Consider the following 17953-nt stretch of genomic DNA (forward strand, 5'->3'; position numbering starts at 1 on the left):
GTCAGAAAAACCGCCAAGGTCTTATCTTCTTTAGTTAGAAATGGTCTTGAAGGTACAATTGTCCTCTTCCCCCCTCCCAACCTTAACTCAATCTCTTAAAGCAATACACAAGTTTAACATATGAAATGGCTACTTCTTCATCTCTTGTCAAGCAATAACATTCGATGTTAGCAGCATTGACATCCGGCCCCCCTTACAAAAAGGACAGATCATGTAATGTAAACAAAACACAAGTTAGGAACTGGCTTTTGGTTTGTTGGGGTGTTTCTCATAAAACCATTTGATAAATCTGTCAGCTTTCACATCAGTAGATTTCACCCAAATGGCTTCAGACAATAGGTATCCCTTCCATTGTACTAGGTACTACAATTTTCCCTTAAAGATTCTAGAGTCAAGAATACATTTCACTTCATAATGGGTCTGACCTGCTACTACGAGGGGTCCAGGTGCTATCTTAGAGGGAGGTCTTAAAGTGGAGTTTTGAAAAGGTTTCAGCAGGCTACAATGGAACACCGGGTGAATTTTTCCCAAAAGTCTGGGTAGTTTCAATTTTACTGTGACTGGGTTGATGATTTTCACAATGGAGAAAGGCCTGAAGAATTTTGGTCCCAATTTCTTATTAGGTAGTTTAAGGAGTAAGTATTTGGTCGACAAATAGACCATTTCCCCAACTTGGAATGTTCTTTGGGGAGCTCTTTTTTGTCAGCTTGCTTTTTGTAGGTCTCAAAAGTCTTTTTTAAGGCCACCTTTGTATTTTTCCAAACTTCTTCCCAACCCCTCACCCAATGATCAAGAGTCTGGGAAGCGGAGGGTAACTGAGGGTATTCCGGTATAGGGTTGAATTCTTTCCCTGTGGCTACACGGAAAGGAGTGTAGCTGGTGCTGCTATGTACTGAATTATTGTAAGCCACCTCTGCAAAAGGGAGGAGGTCGGTCCAGTTTGTTTGTTGGTAAGAGACGTAGCATCTAAGGTATTGTTCCACCATTTTGTTGGCGGATTCTGTGGCTCCATTAGTAGCCGGGTAAAAATCAGTTGATAGGCCTTGAGATGATCCAATTAATTTAAGAAAGTTTCTCCAAAATTTCGCTGTGAAATGCACCCCTCTGTCCGAAATTATTCGCTTAGGGGCACCATGTAGTCGATAGATATGTTTTAGGAACAACTTAGTGAGGCGTTGAGCCAATGGAAGTCCTTTGCAGGTGATAAAGTGAGTCTGTTTTGAAAATACATCTATCACAGTCCAAATGACAGTATTTCCTCTACTGTCAGGTAGGTCTACTATAAAGTCCATAGCTATTTCTTCCCATGATTGAGAAGGTTCGGCCACCGGTTGCAGGGGTCTTTCCTGGGATTCCTTTCATGGTGGCACATACAGTACAGCTCTTGACATAGTTTTCTATGTCTCGTTTTAGTCCCGGCCACCAAAATTGCCGGCGAATGAGATATAGAGTTCTTAGATATCCAAAATGTCCAGCCTGTTTGACATCATGGCTGTGTTTGAGGGCATTAAGACAAAGAGCTTGTTAGGGATGTCTGATTGTCTTTAAACCATTGATCAGTGAGGAGTTCTCGCTTTATTTTCTTTACCCTGGGGTCATCAGGATTAGGGGTCTTGTGAGGTGTGAGTTGGGCTGCAGTTTGTGGACCGGGGATAATTGCCTCGTGAACTTCTTCACGTTTGCTTTTGTACTGTGGCAATCAGGAGAGCGCATCAGCTAGGAAGTTTTTTCTTCCTGGTATGTACTTTAGAGTAAAGTTAAAACTATTGAAGTACTGTGACCATCATACTTGTTTTGGGGACAATTTGCGGGGAGTTTTTAGTGTCTCTAAATTTTTGTGATCTGTCCATACTTCAAAAGGCACCTTGCTCCCTTCTAAGTAGTGCCGCCAGTTTAATAGCCCCCACCTAATAGCGAAGGCCTCCTTCTCCCAGATTATCCATGTCCTCTCACTTTCAGTAAATTTATTAGAGGTGTAAGCACAAGGTTGCAGGACCCCACTTTTATTCTTTTTCAATAACACTGCTCCGACTGCTACGTCGCTGGCATCTGCCTGAATTACAAAGGGCTCCCCTGGGCAGGGGTGCTTTAGGACTGGTTCAGCCGCAAATAGTCTTTTTAAATTTTCAAAAGCTTTCTGATAACTCATTGTCCATGCTAGCGGTTGGCCAGGTTGCAGTTTTCCCCTCCCTTGTCCGTTTTGAGTAGTTCTGTAACAGGTAGAGCAATCTCGGCAAAAGAGGGAATAAATTGACGGTAGAAGTTGGCAAACCCTAGGAAGCTCTGGAGCTGTTTGCGGGTCTTTGGGGGCTGCCATTCAATTATGGTTTTTACTTTGGCTGGGTCCATTTCGATACCCTCATTGGAAATTCTATAGCCAAGATAATCTAATCGGGTTTGGTGAAATTCACATTTCAACAATTTGACATAAAGTTTGGCATTCAATAGTTTCTTTAACACTTCTCTAACCAGTTTTATGTGGTTGGTCATATTTGTGCTGTATATCAGGATGTCATCAAAGTATACTAGGACCCCTTTGTATAGGTGATCATGTAGGACCTCATTAATCAACTGCATAAATATGGCTGGGGCCCCCTGCAGTCCAAATGGCATGACTTTGAACTGGTAGCTCCCCAAGGGGCAGTTGAAGGCTCTCTTCCACTCATCCCCCTCCTTTATTCTCACCTGGTAATAAGCTTATCTCAGGTCCAACTTGGTGAAGACGCTCCCCTTCGCCAGGTGGTTTAGCAAGTCTTTCAGGAGGGGGAGACGGTATCTATTTTCCACACTCACAGCATTCAGGCCTTTATAGTCCACGCAGAGACAAAGAGACCCATCCTTTTTCTCTCTGAACAACACAGGGGCACCCATGGTTGACTTGGCCTGCTCGATGAACCCCCTCAATAGGTTTGCATCTACATATCGCTGCATCTCCTCCATTTCAAGGGGGAACATAGCATACATTCTTGGTGGGGGAGTTTGGTCCCTGGTAACAGTTCAATGGAACAATCATTGTGACGGTGAGTAGGCAAGGTGTCGCATTCTTTCTCACTAAACGCCTCAGCTAGGTCCTGGTACTCACTGGGGATGAGCGGCTCACCAGGTGGCCATAAGGCAGCCATGTGCGCTCGCTCATTGGGTGGGCTAAATTCTCCCGTAACATCTGTTGAATAAATGGGATCGGGCCCTATGGGTATTCTCACAGTTCTCATTCCCCTTTCCCACCAGATCAATGGCTTCCATTTGTCTAGCCATGCTAGTCCTTCGATCACAGTTTCAGACATCTTTGGAGCTACCAGGAAGCGAATAAACTCCCAGTGCTCACCTATTTCTACGCATAAGGGCTCCGTTAATTGCGTGACTAAAGTCCCTCCCATTAGGGAGCCATCGGCTTGCTCAAACGTCATAAGTTTGGATAGCAGCTTAGCCCGTGTGGCCAGTCTCAAGGTGCATGACAAGCTAATGATGCATTGGGAGCAGTTAGTATTGACTGGCACTTTCAGGTCTACTTGTGCTCCTGACTTAGGGATTATGAGTTTAGCAGGCAATAAAAAAGGTAGGATGCGTCGGCTCACCATCGGGTCGTTCTCCCCTTCATCGTCGCTGTCAAAACCGGGTAAAGTGGGGGTGGGTCCGGTCGGTGGGCCAGTGTCCTCCTGGGTGGAGGACATAACCTGGGTAATGGGCTCCTAGGTGGCCCACTTGGAGTTTTCTCTCTGTGGCTGTTGTGCGGGTTTCTTTCTCGTTGTTGGATCTGGTCTACTGTGCTGTTGCGTGTAAGGAACTGGGCAGTTCGCTGCTCAATGTCCCTGCTGTCCACATCGAAAGCACTTGATTGGTGGACCTGTAGGTGGTCTAGGTCTTTCGGCAGTAGCAGTCATTGGGGGTTTTCGGGGGAGTGGTAGCCATCTGGATCCTGGTTTTGGCGCAGCTTCAGGTGGGAGAGGCTTTTTATAATGGGCGAGCTAGACATCTAATTTCACCGCTGCCTGGTACCATTCATGCAGCTGGTCAGGCACAGCTCGGTAGATACATGCCTGAGAAAGGTGGTCATCTAACCCTTCTCTGAAAAGATGAATCATTGATTGCTCAGGCCATCTCTCTATCTGACCTGCCATCTTTTGAAACTCCCGCATGTACTCTAGGGCAGGCTGGCCAGCTTGCTTTATCTTATGGATTTGTTCTTCCGCTTTGAGGGCAATGGATGGGTCCTCAAATCTTTCCCTCAGCCCCAGAGGGTCCTCTTATTCAGGGGCCTGCTCATTATATAAATTGTTCAACCATTCAGATGCTTCTCCCTCTAGGTTGGATACAGTCACATCAACCATTGCACCCGGGTCCGGGTAAATGTGACTCCAGAGATTCAAGTGAGACTGTACTTGGTTGAGGAAAAAAATCAGTTTCTCTGGGTCCCCATCAAAGGTTGCTCTGAAGGGTGGGCTCATCATTGCTTGCTGTGGCCCCCATTGCTGCTGGCCCCACCATAGTTGTTGGTTCAACGGCTGCTGGGGGCCCCTTTGCTGCTGTCCTCTCCTTGATTGTTGGATCAACAGTTGCTGGGCCCCCCACTGCTTTTGTGCCCCCAGTTGCTGTTGGCCCCCTCCTGGTTGTTGATTCACTGGCTGCCAGGACCCCCACTGCTGCTGTTGGACTCCCAGATGCTGTCTACCCCATTGGTGCTGTTGTAGGCCCAGGGGTTGCATGTTTGGGCCCTGCTGCTGCCTCCCCTGCTGTGGTTGTCTGAGGGGAGGGTGCTGTTGGTCGGCGGGATGTTGTGGCACCTTCTGCTGTTGTAGGCCCCTCAATGGTTGTTGGATGGGCGGGGGTTGCTGTTGTCTACTCTGGATTTGGGCTGCAGGGAATGGTGGCACCTTCTGCTGCTGACTTACTAACAGTCGTGTTAGTCTCAAAGGCTATGGTGCCTCCCTCACTTGCGGGCCCCTCAGTGGTTGCTTGGCACTTGGGGGTGGTGACCAGTCTCCATGGCTTCTGCAACATCCCAATCTGCTGCAAGGCCTCTATCAGCTGATTTAGGCTCAGAGGTTGCTGCCCCTCCTTCTTTGGGTGCTGCCACACTCCCCACTGCTGAGGTGGCCCTAGTTCCTCTTCTTCCGTGGGACTGGAGGCCCTAGCAGGAAACTCCAGGGGTTGGAGGGCCATTAGCTCTGTGAAAAGGGGGCTGGGGGCCTCTTTTGGCAGGAGCTGTTCTGCGCTTCTCACTTCTAGTTCTTCAAACCTTTCTGCTAAATTGTCAATTGATTGGCTTTGGGCTGCAGAATACTCACTCACCTGAGTATTCAATCTCAGCTGGCCTGGCTGCTCCCCACCGGTCTGGGAAATACAATGTGCAGGATTCTCTTTGTTGTTGTCCCACCTCCTCTTCCTTTGAAGCCCTTGGGGATGGCAAGGCTGCTCCGAGGCGCCTGGAGTCTCTGCTGGGCTTAATCCACCCTGACGACCAGACCAATTCTCCTGCCTGTTTGGGTCTAGCTCCCAGCTGAGAGGATTGCTGAAACTCTTTCCCTGCCGGCTTCTTTGCTGGCCCTTCCCCCACTGGGGTGGCTGCTGGTGCCGGGGAGCTGGCTTCAGGCAATTTTTCTTCCTCCATTATGGGATCTTCCCCAACTCTTTGCCAGACTGCGTCCCAAACATGAAGACAGCGACAGGAGGTCGGGACTCCCTAATTAGTTTAAAAAGTAGGAAGATTCCAGCTTGATGTCAAGTTTCCGACGTATGGGCTTTTCAAGTGACTCTGAGGCATTGTTTACCTTAAAAGTCCTTTATTTAGCCTAATACACCGGCACTTGCTCGAAGGAAGCTGGAATCTGAAATCTCCGCCCCTTGCACAATATATTAAAACACAATTCTCCACCTTTCTAATTTTGTCATTCATCATATTATCCAATTAATTTAAAGAATCAGTTTCCCTTTCGTTAGAATAACCCGCCAAGTTCTTATCTTCTTTAATTTCAGATGGCCTTGAAGGTACAATCCTCCTCTTCCCCCCTCCCAACCTTAACTCAATCTCTTAAAGCAATACACAAGTTTAACATATGAAATGGCTACTTCTTCATTTCTTGTCAAGCAATAACATTCGATGTTAGCAGCATTGACAAAAGTTGTAAAATCCAAGAATTTGATTTTTCTCTATCAACCCTCTCCCCTCCCCCCCGCCCCAGCCAATATTTCTAGTAGTTTTGTAGGAGCATGGAACATGATTAGCTGTGCAGCAGTTTGTAGATGTAGAGTAGCCGTATAGGTTGAGTAATGGCCATTTTGCATTTCAGTCATAACTATGGCTTTCCTGTTATACATATCACACATATCTGGACTGATGTATGTTATTCTTATCTGGGCTAATTACAATTAATAACAGTTTATAAAAGCTAATAACAGGATTTGCTTTGTATTTGGCTAGCATTTTTTTAGAGATGAATAACAATACAGTAGCTAAAATGTGGGCAAATTAAAGAATCTCTAGAGTTAAAAAAAATCTTGGAAGCAGTGGGTGCAGGTTCTTAAAGCCCCAGGAATTGAGCTTGACTCAAGGGATTCTTTATCTCCATTTGTTCTTGTGTCACATTTTAATTCTAAAATGTGTAAAGAAAACAAAAAGCACTTTAGACTTTGGACATGAGCCATATTTAATACCTGCTCCAGGCCCAACTCAATTTCTGCTATGCAATTTGTAGCACATTTTGAATTATATTTGGGGAGTTCTACTACAATTGCAAAGGTGATAGAAAAAATATATATTGGCCAGGATCACCAAACACCCATATCTCTGGAAAAATGTCACATTGAAAGAACAAACAATAGCTTCAACAACATAGTTTGCTTTCTAAATAAACAGTAAATATAATTTTTCCAATAATTTAGTTTCTGACTCAAGTAGGAAGGGAAGTGTCATTCAGTATATTGATCAGAACACTAAGGATCTCAGGCATGTCCATTCTTGAAGAAAAGTAGAAAGTAAAAAAAGTGTGTTTGATTTGGAATATAAATTTATTCCTTTACTAATATTATGGTATGTAACTTTTTCAAAACTCCATCTTTGTAATTTAGGCTGTTAAATTGCTTCATAAGGATATATTAGTCTTGCTACAACAATTTCTATCATGGAGAAATCTATTCAAGTAGATGTTTGACTGTCAGCTTTGCAGAAAGTGCCATAAAAATAGTGGCTAGTAAGTACTGATTTCTTGTGAGAAAAATCAACTGCTCAGTACAAGTGTAGATATAAATTTGTTAATAAGACATTTTATCAGAGAGTTCTAAATTATTATTCTGAAATGTATGATCAGGCAATCAAGGAAATAGCCTTTTTTGTTTGGTTAAATTAGCTGTTATTTAAGATAAAGATGGATGGATGGATGGACAGACAGATGGTTAGAAGGTTAGGATTACAATAGATACTGCAACCAGTATACTTGAATCTGTTCCTGTAATTAGAGAAGTGACTGTTGGGAAATAATTTTGCACACTGAAAGGCTGTCTTTGAAACAAAGACAAAAGATTAAATCCTTGCCTCTGTTTGTTGTAATGTTTATTGTATTTATGTTATTGGCAACTATCTATGAATCCCAACTTGAAAGCTCAATTCCACATTGCTGCTCTTTAAAATTTTAACAAATAAATCTTGCTATCTTTGAAATGTTCATAGAAAAATAAAATAATTATTTTGCACAGTCTCCACCTCTCACTCTCTTTAGCTATATTTAGTTTTATTTGTGTGTGGGATTCCTCTTCCATTTAGTAACTTTTTGGACCAAAAGATTTTACAACATATGAGATCAAGGCAAAAATGTCAACTCAGTTGTTCAGAAATCCATGTTATGCAAGATGTAGAAGAATGAATTGCTGTTATCAAGACACTTGGCTTTCTGCCTGCTACTACCTAGTTTGTATAAGTCACATAAATTCAGTTTTCTAATCCACATTTGCCTTAATCTGCTTGCCATCATTGTTTACATCTGCAGATAATAACACTTCAGATACATAATTGTACAAAATAAATAACCATTCTGAACATTACAGATTGTTTTGACCAAAATGTTACAGTGTTGTAAACTTATGTAGCTGTCTTCTTTTATTGATTAACTTGTTTTATGATTTGTTTCTTTTTTATTTCTGTTGACACTTTGAATACTTGTCTGTACTTGACATCAGCATCTGATTTCATATTTATACCTTCAATTACTTCCAAATGTTAAAAAGTAGCCTGTACTTTCTATTTAATGAAACTATGTTTCTGCCCTCAACATTTTATTTTCTAAAAAGATCACACTGAAATAAAGTGGTTTTTTTGCTTTATTTGATTTACTAGCAAAGCAATTGGAATGCTGAGTCCTTCGGGAAAGGGCGGTATATAAATCTATGAATCTAATAAAATCTAAATGTAATGGTGTTAAAATAAATGAAAATACACATTTTTAAGTACATGGAATATTATGATAACTATTGTATAATTAAAGTTGTGGTACATTTTGCTACTGTTCAATTTAGTTCCAGCCAGCATTCTTGCTTTCAAAATATAATTATATCTATTATGTCTCATGCTGTGAAGCATGAACAATCAGATCCATACATGAAAAGTACAATTAGCAATCTTATTACTCAAGCCTGTAATACAGGAATCGTCTCAGACTGACCGTTTGCACCTGGGTGAGACTAGATAAGGTTCAATAGAATTCAAGAGGGTGGTGTGCAGACTTTGTCTTGCTAGAGCAAATAAGTTCGTGATATCCTTGAGAACTGTTGTATCTGTCTGCATATATGCACTACTATCTAGTCTTAGCAGGAAGCTGTTATTTCAGCACTGTTATTTCAGAGTGGGCAGTTTCAGTTAGTTCCTTTACTTAATCTAGAAGAGGCATTGAAATAATTAATTTCCTTTTTATTCCTCTGCTTCCAAATAGTGTGAAATAAAAATATTAATGATTTCAACCTAAGTAGCATATATCAGTAAAGGTATTTTTCATCTTCAAATATATTTTGCACCTATACAATCTTCCTTCTATATTGATAAAAAAAAATCACAAGTAATATGTTACTTATACATTCTCAGGAGTCAACAGGACTCCTGAGCATGTGTAAGTAACATATTTTATATTATGCATAATGTGTGTGTGAGAGAGAGAGAGAGAGAAATTCTCGATTTACAACAGTTTGTTTAGTGACCAAAGTTACAACAGTACTGAAAAAAGTGACTTATGATCATATTTCACATTTCTAACCATTGCAGCATTCCTATGGTCATGTGATCAAAATTAAGATACTTGGCAACTGACTCATATTTATGACAGTTACATTGTTCCAGGTCATGTGATTACCTTTTGCAACCTTCTGACAAAGTCAATGAGGAAGCCAAATTCACTTAATGTTACCAACTTAATAACTCGAGTGATTCGTTTAATGATTGTGGCAAGGAAAATCGCAAAATGGGACAAAATTCACTTAAAAATGTCTCATTTACCAACAGAAATTTTGGGCTCAATTGTAAGTCAAGGTCTATATATAGAAGTAGGAGCAACACAAGTCTAAGCATTGTTAGCAGTTAAAGAAAACCTAAATACCGTGTTTCCCTGAAAGTAAGACCTACCCCCCAAATAAGCTCCAGTTTTGGGGCGAGGCACACACATAAAAATCAAGCCAGGGGGGCAGTGGAGTTGCTCCACATGCCCCGCACCCACTTAAAATTGCAGCCAGGCCTCCCACGAATCGACAACTGCCTCGCCCAGCCGGTCACTTATTCTGCAGCTGAAGGAAATGCCTCTGCAGCTAAGAATGGAGCTCCAGCCTGCATTTCGCCATCTGAGGCCTTTCTGCCGAGCTACAGAAGCGGCTGCAGAAAGGCCTGTAACAGCAAAATGCAGGCCAGAGCTCCTTTCTCAGCTGCAATGGCATTTCGTTTGGCCACAGAAGAAGTTAGCTGGCTGGGCAGGGCTATTGGTGCCTCTGCCGTAAGGTGACACTGTGGAAAAGGCACCCCCCCAAAATAAGACCTGGTGCCTTTTTTGGAGGCAAAAAAAAGACCGGGTCTTATTTTCAGGGAAACATGGTAGCATAAAACTATATGCATTTTATTACAGTAAGTGTTATTCCTTCCACTGGAATAACATAGTTTGGAATTTCATACACAGTAAATAACACAAAGAAATTTTCAACGTCAGAGCAAAACTCTATAATTTTATTTCAAAATGAAAGACTATTGCAGCCAGAGATATACAAGAAAGAAACTATTACTTTTTTCTAAAATTAACTTGTGTTCTATGTTCATATCTTAAAGGGCAGTTAACTTATATCAGTAATAATATAAATGTTTTTCTTCTTCATTGAATATGAAACCTTAAAGAAATGATTTTATTTTATGTAAATTTAGCCATTAATTTGATTAATATGTATCAGTATTACCCTAAAAAGACAAGTCATTAAGTTGGAGGTTTTTTTAATCTTATTTTCTTTAACCAGAATTATGCAAATAAAGAGTTGGAAGAGCAGTTGCGGTCAGTATCAAGTGTGGATGAACTCATGACTGTGCTTTATCCAGAATATTGGAAAATGTTCAAATGCCAGCTGAGGAAAGGGGGTTGGCCACACAGGGAGCAATCCAACTTTGATGGAAGAACAGGGGATTCAAATCCAATAAAATTTGCTGCAGCACATTATAATACAGAGATCTTAAAAAGTAAGTAATGTATAGTCTACTAAGTTGTTTAAATCTGTATATAAGAATGTATGTGTTCTTTCAAATAAGTTTTAAATTCGAAGCACTAAGAAAGTATTATATATTAATATATGATTTAACATGCTTAGAACAACACATCTGCCTTAATGACTTAAATATTAATAGTTTTTAACATAGTTTACTATAAAATATGTTAAAATATAAAATATAAATATGTGTGTTATGAATGTCCACTGTCTATTGGACTATCAGTGGACTATAAGATAAGAATAATCAAAGTAGGTAAGTACAAGAAAGATGTGTAGGGAGCATCTAAGCTAAGAGAAATGGAGAAATGAAGTTAGGAACTAAAAAGACAAGTATGCCAGTTCCTTTTGCATACAATTGACAGATTGTATAGTTATGAGAATTGAGAAGAATTTAGACTGGTGACAACAAGCAATTTCTCCTTTAATAAGTTTAATAATCTTTTTTATCTAAGAGATTTAACAGCTCCAGTTTCTAATGAAGCTATCAAAAAATGAGGATTTAGGAATTGCATACCAAGTTTATGGGAACTGGATACCCTTGATTTAGACTAGTTTTAGGCTTCCAAAAAATAACAAACAAGAAATGTTTATCTGGGAATATCTGAAATATCTGAAAATAAGCATGACTTTAAGTACTTTCATTCTGGTGATGTTTTTGTTAACTTGATTGATTTGGGTTAGTCTTTTTTTCTTTTTTTCTTTTTTTAGTCTGCAAAGTACATTTACATGAGGTTTTAGAACACTATTTAGAAACTTTCTAGAGCTCAGGCCAAGGAGATATAGTCATACAGTCAATATCAAATCCAACCCTCCCTCCCTCCCATCCAGTACATTAAATGTATCTAAGATTGCTGTCCATTACAAATCTACAGATTAGTTGTAACACAAAAGATAGCTGAAAACCATTTCTGACAGATGACAGTCCAGTCTCTTCTTGAAAGCTTCTAGTGATGAAGCTCCCACAACATCTGAAGGCAAACTGTTCCATTGGTTGATTGTTCTCACTGACAGAAAATTCCTCCTTATTTCTAGGTTGAATCTCTCCTTGATCAGTTCAGGTGCTTTGGAAAATAGGTTGTCCCCCTCCTCTCTGTTACAGCTCCTCAGATATTGGAACACTACTATTATGTCCCCCCGGTCCTTCTCTTCGCTAGACTAGCCATGCCCAGTTTCCCTAACTGTTCTTTATATGTTGTAGCCTACAGTCCCCTAATCATCTTGGTTGCTCTTCTCTGGACTTTTTCTAGAGTCTCAACATCTTTTTTATAGTGTGGAGACCAAAACTGGTTGCAGTATTCTAGGTGTGGTCTTACTAAGGCTTTATAGAGTGGTATTGGTACCTCACATGGTCTTGATTGAATCCCTCTGTTAATGCTCTGTTAATGGCTCATATTTAATTGATTGTCCATTAATACTCCAAGATCCCTCTCACAGTTCCTGCTATTAACCCTGGTTTCACCCAATCTATATGTGTACTTTTACTTTTCTCTACATTAAATTTCATTTCATTTCATTTATTTTTATTTTTATTCCATTTATATCCTGCCCTTCTCCGAAGACTCAGGGCAGCTTACAAGCTTAGCAGTAGCCTTCATTCTATGTATATGCCTGCTTATTAGGGCTTTCACACACACCCCAAGCGGCATTATTACAAAGTCAGCTTAGTTGCCCCCAACAATCTGGGTCCTCATTTTACCTACCTCAGAAGGATGGAAGGCTGACTCAACCTTGAGCCTGGTGGGATGCGAACCTGCACAAATTGCAGGCAGCTGGTGTTACTTCAGGAGGCATTAGCCCACTGCTCCACCAAGGCTCTTAGATTTTGTTAGATAGGGCCCACTGTATAAGTCTGTCAAGATCCATCTAGGGTGTTGGCTATTCCTGCCAACTTAGTATCATCTGCAAATTTGATAACTTCCCCTTATATTCCCTCATCTGAGTTGTTTATGAAGATATTGAAGAGTACTGGGCCTGAGACAGAATTTTGTGGTACCCCATTGTTTACTTCCCTCCATGTAGACATAGTACCATTAAGGACTATTGGTTGAGTACAGTTTGTCAGCCAGTCACAAATCCATCTGATGGTGATGCTGTCTATTCCACTTTTTTCTAGCTTTCCAAGAAGTAGGTTGTGGTCTACTGTACTTTGTTGAATGCCTTACTGAAGTCTAAGTATACTACATCTGCAGTATTTTGCTGGTCTACTAATTTAGTTACTTGGTCAAAGAATGAAATAAGATTGGTGTGGCATGATCTGTTTTTAACAAGCCCATGCTGACTTCTAGTTATAACTTTATTTGTTTTTAGATGTTCACAAATCTGCTTTTTTATCATCTTTTCCAGTATCTTCCCAGGTATTGATATTCGGCTGATTGGTCTGTAGTTTCTTGGGTCTGTTTTTTTTTTCCTTTTTTGAAGATGGGAACCACATCTTTTCCAATCCTCTGTAGTTCCCCCAGTGCTCCAAGATTTTTGAAAGATATGGTACAGTGATTCTGAGATGACATCTGCCAGCTCATCTTTATGTTCATCAAGATCAGACAGGTGTTCTCTTACCATTTTTTTTATTTTAACTTATTTCTAGTCTGTCTTTTTCAGATATGTTTTTGGTAGGTTGTGCTATAATTTCTTTTTGCGTGAATACGGATGCAAAGAATGAGTTAAGCAGCTTTGCTTTCCTTCTACTGCCTGTTACTTCCTTGCTGTCTTCTCTCTTTAGTGGACCGATTGTTTCCTTGATTTTTTCTTGTTATTTGTATGTTGAAAGAAACTTTTTTTTTATTATCTTTGACTTTTGTTGCAAGTCTTTGTTCATTCTGAGTTTTTGCTTTCCTGACTTCGTCTTTGCAGATTCTGGCTATCTGCTGATATTCTGTCTTAGTTATGTGCCCCTCTTTCCATTTTCTTGCTGGATGTTGACCTTTTGATGAAAAAACTATTTGTGCACCTAACTCCTTGACCTTCTTGCCTAGCTGCTTGTAATCACTCAATATTATTTTCAGGTCCATTTTCGTGTCATTCATCCCTACATGTAGTAATAGAAATGGGTAGTAATCTGTTGGATTTATTAATTTTGTTAGGTTCTCACCCACATCTTTGATTTTTCCTCCAGGGAGACAACATACATCTCTGGATTGACTGTATAGTTTACAGATAGCTGATTCTGTTCCCTTGAGAATTGAATCTCCTATCATCAACACCTTTTTTTTCCTAGGGAGTTTTGGGGTATTTTTCTATCACAGAAGCACTTAATGCTACTATTTTAGGGACATTTGATGATGCTACTTTTCTAGGTGTCTCCATGACTTCTTCCAGGAACAGTCTATGAAATCGATTGCTTAGCCCCAGTGGGGCTGCATCAGAGTGGGTTGAATTAGATAGGGTTTTTTTTCTAGGTTTGTGTTTTTTTTCTATGAGTGACATGTTTCCATCTCTCTTTTTCTTCTAAGGGATCAATTCTTTTAGAAGTAGTTTGATCATTATTATTTTCAATTTGGGCACATTCTTCTTGCAAGATTTGGGGTTTCTCATTTTGTAGGCTGGGTTTCAAAGTGGTTAGAGTTTCCTCTAAACCAGGGGTGTCAAACTTGCAATGTCACATGATGTGTCACGATGCATCGTGACTCTTTTTTCCCATTGCCGGCAATGCAGTGGGCACGGTTTCAGCATGACGCATCCAGCCCGCGGGCTGGCAGTTTGAAACCCCTGCTCTAAACCTTTTACTTTGTCTTCTAATAACACAATTAATTTACATTTGGTACATTTATAGTTTGGATCTTCTGTAGCAGGGTTTTTCAGCACCTGGCTGGTGGTATCTGAGCCCTAGCTAATTGGAGTGGGGGAGGGAAACAGTTAAAACAGAGCTGCACAGACCTGGACGAGATCAGTTGGAGCTGCAGAGCTTGTCTGAATCCCCAGGATCTGCCACGTCACAACATACTAATTGGAATTTCCGGTGCACCCGGAAGAGAAAAAGAGGAGGGCAGAGAGAAGAAAAGGTATAAAAGGGGCAGACCGGCCTGTTCGGAGGAACAGCGAGCAAGGAAGGGTGAATGAGCAAGCAGCGTGTTTTGGGGGGAAGGGCTAGCAAGCAAAGGGCTCCTGCCCAGCTCACTTGCGGAAAACATGTTGCTTGCAAAATGAAGCCCCAAGATCAGCACCGGGCTACGGCTGTATCAGCTGTAGCCCACTGATCCTGAGGCTTCACTTAGCAAGCAGCATGTTTTCCGCAAGCAAGTAAGCTGGGCAGGAGCGTGGGATCAGCATTTCTGAGTACAGCTTAGCTGTAGCTGCACACACCGATCCCACGCTCCTGTCCAGCTTGCTTGCTTTGCACAAGCAAGTGAGCTGGGCAGGAGCGCATGATTGGCGTGTGCAGCTACAGCTGAGCCACGCTCAGAAATGCCAATCCCGCATTTCTGCCCAGCTTACTTGCTTGCTTTCTGCTTGCTTTCCACAAGCAAATGAACTGGGCAGGAGCGCATGATCGGTGTGTGCAGCTATAGCTGAGGTGTGCTCAGAAACGCTGATCCCATGCTCCTGCCCAACCCACTTGCTTGCGGAAAACATGCTGCTTGGCAGCGGCTGGCATGAACCCTACTAAATGTGTCCTGCAGGAGGGTGCACAAAGAGTGCAGGCACATAATGAGGTCCCGCCCTCCCCAGGGACTCATTGTGCAGCAACTGGATTCATTTCTTCTCGTGCACACAGGCCAGCAGGATCCATGTCACCCTTGCCCCCCTTCTTACTTCACAAGCAAGCCTGAGCTTGATAGGGAACAGAGCCGTCCACTCCCTTGGTGGGAAGGGGTTTGAGACCGCTTGAGTCGTGGTCCTGAGTGTCCACATCACAACCGCCCCCTCCTTCTTTTCCCCCTTCTGTCTCTCTGTTGTGGCCTTGCTCTCTTCCATCTTCTTTTCCTCTCCCTCCCCTCGAGCTTGCGATACCCTTCATGGCCCTCAGGTTGCCTCCCGGGTCTCGAGACTTTTCCCCCTCTCCTCCTCCCGAGGCACCCGACTTTATGGAGGGAAAAGCAAAGTGGCCACATGGTGCACACCCTCCCAGAGAACTCGTCCCACAGCAGCAGGTGGGAACCGAGGCCCACATTTTATAGTTTGTTTTGCTGACGAGCACCAGGTGAAGCCAACAGAACACAGGTGTGAAGGGAGAAATGAGCCTGCCTGACTCCCTCCCCCCACTGTTTCACAGCATTTAACCCCTCTCCATTTCTGCAACAGCCGGCCTGCCCACCTGCCCGCCAGTCAGTTTCCCCTTCTGGGCCAGCAAAAGCGCACAGTGTTGCCTGTATCGTGGGCTTAAAGTCTGAAACAGCCGGGCTCTTGGCTGACTGATTGCCTTTCTCCCCCCCCCCCCCATCTTTTCAGGGTTTTTTTAACTCACCGCTTTAGAGGCAGTGTAAAGGCAAACTCTGGGAAGCATGCACGGGGCAAGTGTCTCAGTCACCTTCCTCTCCACTGCTTTGCTTTTTTTCCTGCCTTTTCCTCAATGGCCTTGAACACGTGCTGAGGAGAAGTAGAGGTGTCCTGCCCTTTTTCTCTCTGCCGCTGCCGTTGCCAGCGCCATGTTGAAACAGCCATTGTTGCCGCCCTCCCCTCAACCTTCTGCGCCTTTCTCGGGCCCCCTTCCTCTGACCATGCCGCCGCCGCCTGTTTTCCGCAAGCAAATGACCTGGGCAGGAGGCCAGGCGACACCGGTGCTTGTAGCTTTTCTACAGCGCAGACCCGAGAGCTGCTTCATTCCCGCTTGGCCTCTCGCAGGACCCGGGCTGCCTGCACTGGCGTGAAATGCGGCGTTTCTTTTTCTGCAGTGGTGGAGCGCAGGCATCACTTGGCGACTCTGCGAGATGCCCCTTTGTAGTGGGTTTCCCGTTCCATCAGATATCGGAGGTTTGAAAGGCAAGCTGCTCCCAGGGCATAAAAATAGAGGGTCCTGAGGAGACCGTGCAGCTCCAGCTGATTGGGGTGGCAGCTGGCCTCACGGAGTCTTCAGGCAGAGATTCAGCTGGAGCTGCACAAAGCATTGCCTGGGTCCTGCTGAAGGGGAGGAAAGAGATGATATTGAAGGGGGTGAGAGAAGAGATGATATTAAAGGTTAGGACTACCTGTACTTCATCACATTTTTCTGGTTTTTTTTTCCTTTGGTCATCAAGTTTTTGACACCTTGCTAGGCAACTGGTGGTACTTGAATATTGCCATATTCTAAAAGTGGTACAATCAGTGAAAAGGTTGAGAAACCCTGTTCTATAGGCATAAGCCTATATACAGAACATGTTTTGCTGATCACAATAGCAACAGTTTCTTTTTTCCATTAGTGGATTAAAAAAATGAAAATGAGAAGAAATGAAAATGAGAATGTAGAAGGTTTTACCACAGATTTTTAAAAGAGAAAAATGTCCTGTTTAGAAATTGATAATCTAACAGATCATTTAAAAACTTAGGGGAAAATATGTAGTTTGAAAATTTAAAATTCTAGCAGTTTATTTAAAATGTCAAATTTTAAAATTTTCAGTGTTGAGTGGGGCTTAAATACAAGGTTGTTTCTTATCCTGTCCAGGTATGTTCTGTAGTTGTCCCTTTCCTCCCTGCCTTCTTGTGAGCTTTATTTGTCCCTTTCTTCTCTACCTTTATATGTGAACAAACCATTCACTGATGCAAATCTCCCATAAGAAGGGCAAAATATTCTTTGGGTAAAATAATTTTAGGAATTGTTATAAGCATTTTAACTCTATGTCTATAAATAATTAGATGAAACAGACTGAATCCTGCAGATACTGTCACTAGTGTCTTGCTTAACTTGTTCCATTCTCTGAAACATGATTGCCTAAATAGGACTAAATGTGGATTTCACCATGAATTATTTTATAATCAAAGATTGGTTATGAGTCTGATTTAAATTATTAAAAAGAACTATCTTATAAACTGTAAGCTTCTAACTTGGCAGGTATTGATAATGAGTGGAGAAAAACTCAATGCATGCCACGTGAGGTATGTGTAGATGTGGGAAAAGAATCTGGAGCAACAACAAACATCTTCTTTAAACCTCCATGTGTGTCCATCTACAGATGTGGAGGTTGCTGCAATAGTGAAGGGCTACAGTGCATGAATATCAGTGCAAGTTACGTCAGCAAAACGGTAAGTTGTTTTGACTGCATAATATTTAGATCTCTACTTACATTTAAAGTAAATGCAATATTTTATAATAAAATAGTAATAAAGT

The 17953-nt window shown here is 42.0% G+C and overlaps 1 protein-coding gene across 2 annotated transcripts in view; it reads left to right on the forward strand.

Annotated features, from left to right (window-relative positions):
• Positions 1 to 17953, forward strand: part of VEGFC (vascular endothelial growth factor C) — a 60333-nt gene that overhangs the window by 26753 nt on the left and 15627 nt on the right. For both annotated transcript variants that reach the window (XM_081333182.1, XM_081333183.1), the window contains exons 2-3: positions 10471 to 10687; positions 17678 to 17868. In XM_081333182.1, the coding sequence (XP_081189308.1) occupies positions 10471 to 10687; positions 17678 to 17868 (408 nt within the window). The remainder of the gene's footprint in view (positions 1 to 10470; positions 10688 to 17677; positions 17869 to 17953) is intronic.

Source organism: Vipera berus, assembly GCF_964194415.1.
Source record: "Vipera berus genome assembly, chromosome: 7".
Classification (NCBI taxonomy): Eukaryota; Metazoa; Chordata; class Lepidosauria; order Squamata; family Viperidae; genus Vipera; species Vipera berus.